At 35.3% G+C, this 10,116-nt stretch overlaps 1 protein-coding gene across 2 annotated transcripts; it reads right to left on the bottom strand.

Annotated features, from left to right (window-relative positions):
- Positions 1-2,478: 2,478 nt before the first annotated feature.
- On the bottom strand, positions 2,479-9,753 carry GAL (galanin and GMAP prepropeptide). Of its 2 annotated transcripts, XM_082761748.1 has the most exons (7): positions 9,624-9,753; positions 9,371-9,451; positions 8,620-8,674; positions 7,490-7,561; positions 6,960-7,046; positions 3,656-3,733; positions 2,479-2,770 (listed from the first exon to the last, which is right to left on the bottom strand). In XM_082761748.1, exons 2-7 carry the CDS (start codon positions 9,449-9,451, stop codon positions 2,718-2,720), a joined length of 426 nt encoding a protein of 141 aa, XP_082617874.1. In that variant the 5' UTR covers positions 9,624-9,753; the 3' UTR covers positions 2,479-2,717. The 2 variants fall into 2 exon arrangements, with proteins under 2 accessions (XP_082617874.1, XP_082617875.1); XM_082761749.1 differs by lacking the exon at positions 7,490-7,561.
- Positions 9,754-10,116: the final 363 nt, after the last annotated feature.

Below are 10,116 nucleotides of genomic sequence, written 5' to 3'. Positions count from 1 at the left end.
CTACTTTTATAATGATTCCTAACATTCCATTTGCCTTTTGGACTGCTGCTGAAGTTTAAAATGACATTTTACAGGACCATGTACAATGAGTCTAAGCTATTTTGCTGGAGATAATTTAGACCGTTATTATGCGTACGTAAAATTAGAGTTCTTTCTCTGTGTATATTCCTTTGCTTGCATCAACATTTAATTTCATCTTCCATTTTATTGTCCAATAATTCAGCATGATGCAAGCCTTCTCTTCATTTTCAGTATTAAATTTGTATGCCAAATAATTTCATAGCATTAGCAAACATTACAGCAAAGTTTTACTCATTTTCTAGACTTTGGCTTTTGACTTTGTGCAGACGTGGTTTCTGTGTACACAGAAGCGAGATATGATATATGGAAATGAGCAAATAAATGAAATCTAGAGAAAATGGTTAGGATTTTTGTTTTCTTCTGAAGCCTGTGGAATCTTTTTGCTTTTGCTCTGATGAAACTAATGGTTTTCAAATGTTTAAGGGTGATTTTGTTTATCAGGTGTTTGTTTGAGCAGCAGATTTATGGAGATGCCGTTCCAACTATTTGCACAATTTAGTTCTGAGATGAGGAGATGTAAGACATGCTTTAAATAAAAAAAGAACATTAATAAAATAAGACTTACTGAAACTGACCACGAAGAATACCTTTTTTTTTTTTTTTTTTTGGCCCTTTGTTTTTGCAAAGATTATGGTGTTATGGAGAGTGAAGAAACACTAATAATTTCACCTCTCTCTGTATTTTGGAATATTATTACCAATAGGTGTTTCAAAGTGGTAAAATTTAAGTGAAAATATGTTGTTTGCTTTAGGCAATTAAATGATTACTTCTTTATTTAATAATAAATGTATATAAAAATTCAGTGCGATGAGTAAGAACTTGTGGGCCTCCCTGCCTAGCCAGTTTTGGAAATCTTCCAAGATACTTGATCCAATGAGGTTTTTTCAATATTTCAAATAATCTTAAATTTCAGAATTTCAAGTGAACATTCATTCCAACAAGACCGTTCCAATTTTAATGAGCCTGGCAGTATGCTAATTTAAGTAATATCTTCTAATTTTAAACTCGTTTCTTTTGCTATTTCAAAAGAAAAGAATTTTTACTGCATAAATTATGTTATTTTTAATTGACGATGGGTTCAGCTGCTTTTCCACAGAAAGATGGATTATTGCTTTTGCTGCAAATAACTACTGGTTGTGGTATTTCAGAGTCAAAGGCCATGGAAGTCAATGGAAAGAATTCTTGATTTTAGTGAGTTACGGTTCAGATTTCTGACTGGAAATGTGGACATTACTATGGAAAATGAGTTTGAAATTACTGGATGATGTTAATGTACAGACGTTACATTTCACTAAGGGTTTTTTATGTTTTGGAAACCCATAAATTTTAGAAATAATGTCAAACTAGAAGCAATATCAATGTACACTTTTTGTTACTCTTTCAAAAAAAAAAAAAAAAAAAAAAAAAGGCAGTAAAGCAGTATCTGAAAGACTTGCCCAGAAGCCTGTTGAATCTGATGAGAAAAAAAATTGTATGCTTTGGAAACTGTACATCAGACATTAGATCAGAGGCTGAGTGACTACCATAAGAACAGTACAGATGGATTGAGAAGGTGAGAGAGCCTTGTGGTTTCAAATTAGCCACTAATGGCTTGGCATCTAGAATGTGCTCTGCTATGATAAAAGTGAAAAACAGATTATGTAATAATTCTGCGAAGTCTGTGCACTCTAGAAAACGGTGTTTTGAAAGGACAGGATTTCCTTGTGTTAAGCAGAGTGTCAAAGTCATCCAAATATGAAGAAACCTTATAAGATTCTCTATACTCTAAAACGTTTCTTCATTTCTGCCATGACATTCATCCTTTATGGGCCTAGCATCCTGGTCTTGCTACATCAAAACTCCTCAGAAAGAGTCAAGCATGTCTTGAAGCTCTTTGCTGAACTCAAACTAAAGCACCTCATAAAATATTTTTTAATCTTGGAAAAGACAGTAGAGTCTCTTCATAAAAGAATACAGATCCAGTATTCTTGATGGCATAGGAATAGGAAGCCTACACATATAGTTTGTGTAAACCTGTGCAGAACAGTTAAGTTTGTAAAAGTAAGCTTCAGTCCATGGGCTGATGTACTACAGGTGAATAATATGAAATACCAGATGAACGAACATTCATGTCTATGAACATATGAAGAGTAAGAATGTTTACCATGAAGTGTAGAAGGATAAATAGGTCTGTGAGACCTTATAATGGCTACAGTCTGAAGTTGAAATTCTTCTCCTGTGTTTCAGTTAGCTAAAAAAACTCAATACATAGTATTTGTTGTCTTTTTTTTTTTTTTTTTTTTTACCATATTTTTTTATGATTATAGGTGTAGCATAATCTTACAATTTAACCTGGGGCTTATAGCTGATACATGGTGTGCTGTTTTGTATTTATTTTTTAAATGTTCTTTAAAGGGAAATGAAACAATGTAGTTGCTGTTTATTTTTATTTTATCATTTACCTACAGAAAAAGTTCACCAAGGCAAAATTGTACACCATAACATTACAGTAGAGAAAAGAAAATCCAAGAGGCAAAATGTCATTTACCATTTTTCAGATTAATGCAAACAATACTTCTCATCTTCTGGTCTTTTGGATCTTTTGTTTAGAATTCAATCTGAATTTACACTACAACAAAATATAAATGTATTCTTCTTCAAGACTGGTTTGTTTCCTCTGGTGAAGGTAGATTGTCAAGTGCTCCCATCTCTTCAAAAAAGAAAAAAAAAAAAAAGTATGTGTATTAATCTTGGAAAATAAATCATAAAATCCAATTTCAGCAGTACACATTTTTATGTTTTTCTTCTTTCAACTATAAGATGCAAATCTTTGAACTTTTGATGATTTAAATTATAAACATTTTTTCTTCTAAATGTTAAGAACCTTTTCCTGTTATAATTTTACTTATTTTTATATATATATATATATAAAGAAACTGCATATATATATTTTATATATATATAAAAGAAACTGCAGGGATAGAGTGACAGAGTCAAAATTTTGTGGCTCCACATAGTTTTACTAGCAGCATTTTGGGCTGCTTGCTAGCATGCATTTTTATGATGCAACTTTATTGTAGAATACATGCATAAAGGAAGATGTTTTTCTTTTTTTGGTAACAAGAATTTCTGAATTTCAACCAACTGCTCTTGGTTGTAAACCAAGGCTTTATTTAATTTGTTATCAAACAGTTTTTTATAACTCCCATGTAATCAGACTGTATTTAGTTTGTTTTCAAATATTCTATATGCCATGTCCATAAAATTTTGGTATCAACAGTTACTTTTGTCACACTGCCTGGAGTAATCAAATAGTATTAGAACCCTGCTGTGCTGGCTATTCATTGACCTGCAGTTTGACAGGACAGCCTTTGCTGTTAAAGTCAGGCATATTCCTAAATGCGTTAAAGTGAAATTGACGGTTCATCTCCTTCCACCATTACTCCCAGAAACGCTGTCCAAAGGCAAATCTGTAGCAGGCTTGTACATTCATGACTGGTCCTATCTCAGTAAATTTCAAACCAAAAAGGACAACAGAAGCAGGATCTTCAGTGATTCTGATAGGTATAGTCAGATTTAAAAAGTGTTCACTAACCTTTAAGATGCAAGTAAGTCAAAAATTCAATTACTGTGCGCACAATGTTTTCATCAGCCAGTGGTCTTCCAAGATTTCCTAGAAAACATGTTGATTGTTACTTAATGTTAACATGGTGTAAAGATCTATTCATTTTATGTTGTGTCTGAGTTTATAAGTACCCTGAAAAAGTTATCTGGAAAAAATGAAATTAAAAAAAAAAATACAAAAACACCTTGAATTGAAAGCCTCATTTCATGGAAAAGCAAAGCAACTTTGAGGTAAAAAGCTACAATTCTCAGAATCAAAAATTGCCCAATTTTTTATGCCACTGCTGCATAGGAGCTACTTTGACACCTTAATGGTCATGATCCTTAAGACCATACCAGTCCAATTGCAGAAGAAAGATATCCTCTGTTCTCAGCTCACTTTTTTGTGTCTGCTAGCCTGAGAAGGAAGGGAAAGGTAAATTTAGCAAATTCATCAGCTTTACCAAACAGATAAAAGTTCTCTATGTAGTCTGACTTTGTTCCCATTAGTCTGCTCATGTGTTACAGAAGTGATGTGTAGTCACACGAACTAGGCCTGGGACTTGACTAAAGGCTCAGAAATATGTGCTTTTGCATATATATCAAGTGCAATATAGTCCCCTTTAATCTTCTGCCTTTTGATACTTCTTAAATGGCCTAAATTATCAAGCTCTCTGGAAGCTCATTATTATACTCGGGGAAAATGAGTAATAGTTTTGCTCTGTCTGTAAATAAATGGAGACAGCTTGCTTTTTATCAACAAGGTGGAAGCTTGTTCGATATTGGAGAACAAACAGCAGGTAATTTTGCTGAGGATTTTAGTTCTGTGAATGTAAAAGAGATGGCTACCAGAATCTGATTCACAGTCCATTATTACGCTGGTGAAAATACCGTCTCTTGATGTTATCACAGAGGACATGTTTCATCTCAGAATATAGTCTGAAAGACTGGCTTTGCAGCACGTGACTGTTGTGGGAGTTCTTCTGTGACAGAAGAGATGATTCAGGTCTGTAGCGATGCACAAATCAGACTGAGCTGTGTAGCCCAAATGAAAAATATTTAAGATGAATCGTAATGGATATAAAGGTTTCTGGTGTACAGAGAGTCAGCATTCATGAATTTGTGTGGAAGTTTGTGTCTAGATGTCTTCTCTTCTAGTCTTTGAATGGTCACAAACACGCTAATTCGTATATTAATAATATTAGTGTTTTCATTTGAAGTTTCTTCATTTAATTTTTATTCTGATCTCATTTGTTATGGACTTTTTTATGATTAATATCATTATACTTTTAGTTAATTGACCCATATTTTATTCATAATATGATAATTATTGCATAAATATTTTTTAGGTATTTGAGAATATTATGCATACATATTCCTATAAGTATATGGGTCCTTAAGTCTGTATAGCCAATTACTTTTGGGCTCCAGTAGCGAAAGAGTTAGGCTCTTGAAATTTAAAAATTTTCCTAATTTTGCTCATAGATTTTTATTTTTTTTTTATTTTGATCTTGTGTTAAGCAACTACCATAGCTTACAAGTTCTAGGATATCGTGAGAGCTAGTGAATTTTGTAGTGTTCCTTTGAGGAAACAGAGTGGTTCTTTGCAATGAATTCTTCTACAGGAACACTGTAAGAAGTAGATCGCTGTTTTAAGGTACTTTTGTAAAGGTCATTTCAACTTCATTTAAAATAGGAGCTCTAGTTCCTTAACCAATTTTACATTCATATCTCCTTTGGATAGGAATTCCATCAGAAAGTTCAGCTTCAAAGGAAACTTTTGATGAGAGTAGAGCATCTAAAATGAGGTCCATAATAGAAGCAGTTGTTTAATATACATGTCCTATTCAGACTAGTTTGGTTGGTTTTACTTTTAAACGTGGAGATGCAGCAGTACCTGCAGAAGAGTTCCATAATTCCTAACCATCATACTCCTGTAAAGGAGCTGGCACTTTATCTGCAAATGGCAATCTGTTGCCGTCTGAGTTGTACTGTTAGATTACAAATGCTGTCTTCCTCTCACTTTGTTTATGACTAGCCAAACACTACTTTAATACCAGTGTTTGAGGAAATAGTGTTAGTTTTGTTGTTATATAAGTACATACCAGAACTAAAACAGCACTTACTCTGAAAATGCAAAAACTAATGTATATATTAATGCTGCTCTTCTATTTACAGAGTAATTATTTCCGTGAAATTATAATGAAGCACATTTCCATTATGTATGAACTTATTTACTGTTAGATAAACTAGTATTGTATTGGGAGGATTTAAAATAAACTGCGTGATCTCTGGGGCTGGGACTTTATCTTCCTCCATTTGTGGGGTGATGAATGTGACAGCACACAAGTGCCATTTTCTGTGACTGGAGTGAGAAATGTGGCTTTTTGACAGTCTAAATATGAGATTCATTCTATCTCATTTTAGATGCCTGCAGCAGATTTAGTTTCTCATCAGGTGAAAGAGACAGGTTTTTCTAGAAATTTCTACATCTTATCCTTGAAATAGGTGTCAATTTCTCTTCATTGGTCAGAAAGAGCACGTGTTTTAGAGGCCCAGTTTTGGATGATGAGCCTAGACAGCCTAACAGAAATCTGGGCTGCATCCTTTTGATTCCCATTTACTAAATTTTCATACATGAAACCTCAAAAAAATACATTGACTGGACTTAGCTTTTGGACCCAATCTTTCGAAGAAAATAATTAAGGTTGTTCAAATACAGGAAATACTGTGAGACATGGAGAATTTTTCGTTTGTTTGAACTGGTGAAGAATTTTCTAACATAAATAGCCATACAGTGTTGATGTCTGGTTATAACTCTGTAATATCAGAATAAAAAATATATATATTTATACATATTTATATATTTTTTATATAACCTACATACATACATACATACATACATATATATATATATATATATATATATATATATATATATAGGTTTCCCTACTGAAAATAATTCTTTATGCTTTCACTTCTTTGCCGAAGAAAGGGAACTCCTGAGTGTCTGAAATACTGATTTGAATATACAGAAATTAAAATAGGTTTAAAATATAATAAATGATATTACTTTTAAGTAAATATGATTATGGTACTTTTCCTGAGGCATCAATTTGTTTAAGTATGAAAGGCCAAAATTTAAATTTTATTCCTTACATGTGTTTAGTGGGATTTTTGGTAGAGTGCAAGAGTAACCTTGTATCTAGGTAGTAAGTTAACTCAATGACAGTAAGTAATTACTACATAAAAAACTAAAGTCAAATCAACAATACTGGTATTCAGAATTTTGTTACCTGCTTTTATATCCTCATCAGGCTGTATTTCACGTTTACCAGTGAAACCATGTTTGTCGCTAAAAGATCTGTGGTTATCTACTGCATCTGACAAATAAATTAAAAATCAGAGGAGTTAATTGACTTGAAAACAACCTTTGTCACGTTGCTTGCCTTTTATGGATTTAAAAAAAAGACACAACAAACACTTTTGATGGATACATGTACAAAACAACAACAAAACAATTAACGTGTCACTAAATAAAATAACCTTTCTTCTGAATTAGTGCTTATGACTTGATCATTTAACCAATCCTATGATCATTTAACCAGTCCTGTACTACCAGACCAAGTCCTGTACTACATACTTGTCAAAGTTATTATTGAATTAAGTGGAAGTTGTAAATAAATTGCAAGATTGTACATTCATATGTAATTTGGAAGGTTGTTTTTGCTACCATTTCTCCAGTTGTTAGAAAGTGCTGCCAATGAGCTTGCTTAAGAATAAACTGCAGGTAGTTTTTGAAGATTATTCATGTAAACTATCTTACATGCCCCTGGTGCATCTTCTCTCCCCCTTGCCATGGGCATTTCCTTTATCAGTAAAAGCTGATCAATACGACCTGCAACAAAGGATGATTCCTATTACCCAGTCTTAGATAAATGACACTTGAAAAGCACATTTCCATTCTAGCCGATTTGGTTAGATCTGCTTTGGGGCATAAACTTACAAAACTAGTTAATACATTTAAGATATATGAATCTGCTTTTATGTATCCTTAAGGCTAGTGGTCTATAAATGGAGAGTCACAGTAAATATCTGTAGTATCTGTCATATATCTGAGACTGACAGTATACAAACATCAGTAATGAGACATACTACATAAAGAAAAAATGATAAAGGACAGATATTTGAGACAGCTTAGCACTTTATTTCAATTTCCCTTAAAATCTATGTGTATTGAGTCATATATATACACGCATGTATGATCTACCATTTTTCTTTAATCTAATGATTCTTCATCTTTGTAAACCAATATGTGTTCCTGTATTTTAAACACCACAAACATTAAATATTTTTCACATGGTGAACTGCTTGTCAATACTTCGCAGTTTTATGTCATTTTAATTTACAGTTTTTTCCTTCCTATTTTTAAACAGTAGTATAATAAAGCCCTGTAGTAAAGGCATTTTCAAATAGATTTTAAGTGAAATCTGAAATAAGTTGAGTAGTGCCAGAATTTCACATTTTGTCGGTCTTCTTTTGACATCATAACATGTCCATACGTCCATGCATTTAAAAAAAAAAAAAAAAAAAAAAGCAAACAAACAAAAACCACAAACACACTAAAAAAGAGAAGGAAAAAGACAAACACAGACACAGACCCTAAAAAAAGTTGGCGGAGCTATTTGCAATATGAAAATTTCAGGTCAGTAGCACAAAGAGTGACCAAATGTGTACCTGAATATAAAGTCTCACAGCATGATTCTTCTTTAGAGAACATCTTTTGTCTAAGGCAACACAGTTCTATAATAGGCACGTAATAAATAACTAAACAAGGACCCAGTTTTTGCAGGTTTAATGTAGTCATCAGAAAAGTGAGTAGCATACAACAGTAAAATGTTTTACAACAAAAAAAGATGAGTTTTGAAATAATGCAAGAAAGAGTGCTTGACTTACGTGGCCCAAGTAGGTACCCAGCACTGTTCAAAGTCCAGCCCCTTTTTTCTTTTGCCTTGAAGAAAAAAGGCAAGTAGGTTAGTGCATGAACTACACAGTACTTTCTGAAGACAAGAAGCAAGCAGCACCCAAATGGATGTTCTTTTAACAGAAGTAGTCTTATGAAGGTTTGAAATAAGAAAAAAAAAAAAAAAAAAAAGATAAAAAAAAAGGAATAGCATATAATAATGTCAAAGAAAATACTATTGTTGCACTCCTGCCCCCTTCCCATCTAGTCAGTAGATTCGCTGTTAGCATCCACCTACAGCAAAAAGCTTCACACCATATGAATGAAACTGCAAATCACACTTTGGAAGGAGCAATTTTGACTTTATACTCCAAGTTTGTATTATTAAATTAGCTAATCACCTTAGCAGACGGTAATATTTCCATTTAATTGTTTGGATTTACATGAGAGCTTTACGAGGTCCTTATGCACACTACCTTTTCTGAGTCAGATGGGGATATCCACTGAATTTTGTCCTGTCAACTAGACCTTTTTTCTTTTAGTCCCAATGTCAGTTACATGGGAGCTATAATTCAAAAGTCTAGTATTCCAAAGTAAAAGCCCACTTACTGCCCAAAATATTTGAGTCCTGCATCCCGTATACCTAAATACAGGGTAAATAACTGCTGGGATTTCTGTCATTTGTCAGCTGAGGCACAGATGCTGCCCAATGGAAAGGACCCGGAGTGGGACATGAGTACTTACAGATAAAACCAGTCCAAATGTTTCTGACAGGGCGGCACAGAGGATGAAAGACAGGAAGAGGAAACTAGCGCACCTCTGCATCTGTAAGGAAACCGTACCAGGGTGAGTGCTCTGAGTTACCCATCGCCTCTGCCCCCCAGCTGCTGGTGGGAGCAGAGCTGAGCATCCTTTGGGAAGGACGGGATGGTTGCAAAGAGTCTGGCACCCCAAATCCCCCTGGGGGGGAAAGGGCAAGGGGTAGGAAGGGCAGTACCTTGAGCCGGGGCGTGATGACCTCTTGCTCACAGCGCTTCACTGGGTGCTGGCGGGCAACGACGGGGTGGACGTGGTGGTCCGGGGGGGTCCTCAGTGCATGGCCCCAGGGAGCTGGCACGGCTCTGAGGGCACGGCACGGCACGGCAAGGCTCTGCACACCCGTCCCCACGTCCCCTCCGCTCTTTATGGGCTGCGGAGCTGCCGCAGCGGAGGGCCACTCTCCTGGGAGGGGAGGCAAGAGCCGCCCACCGCCCCCCTCCGCCTCCCCTGGGTCATTTTCCCTCACCAAGCCACTGCATTAGGAAGGGTAAAAAATGATAGCAATTCAATTAGAGGCATTTGGAAGCACGACGCGGGCTGCAGGGAGATAACGGTCCCGGCAATTACCTCTGATTACGACAGCCTTGGGTAGGCTGGGGAGCTGGGAGAGGAGCTCTGCTCTGGGCAGCCTGGCCTCCCTCCGCTGCAGCTTCGCAAGGCCTCGGGTGCTG

This window comes from Aythya marila, assembly GCF_965140915.1.
Source record: "Aythya marila genome assembly, chromosome: 5".
In the NCBI taxonomy this organism is placed as follows: Eukaryota; Metazoa; Chordata; class Aves; order Anseriformes; family Anatidae; genus Aythya; species Aythya marila.
This window is presented reverse-complemented; position numbering and strand designations above follow the sequence as displayed.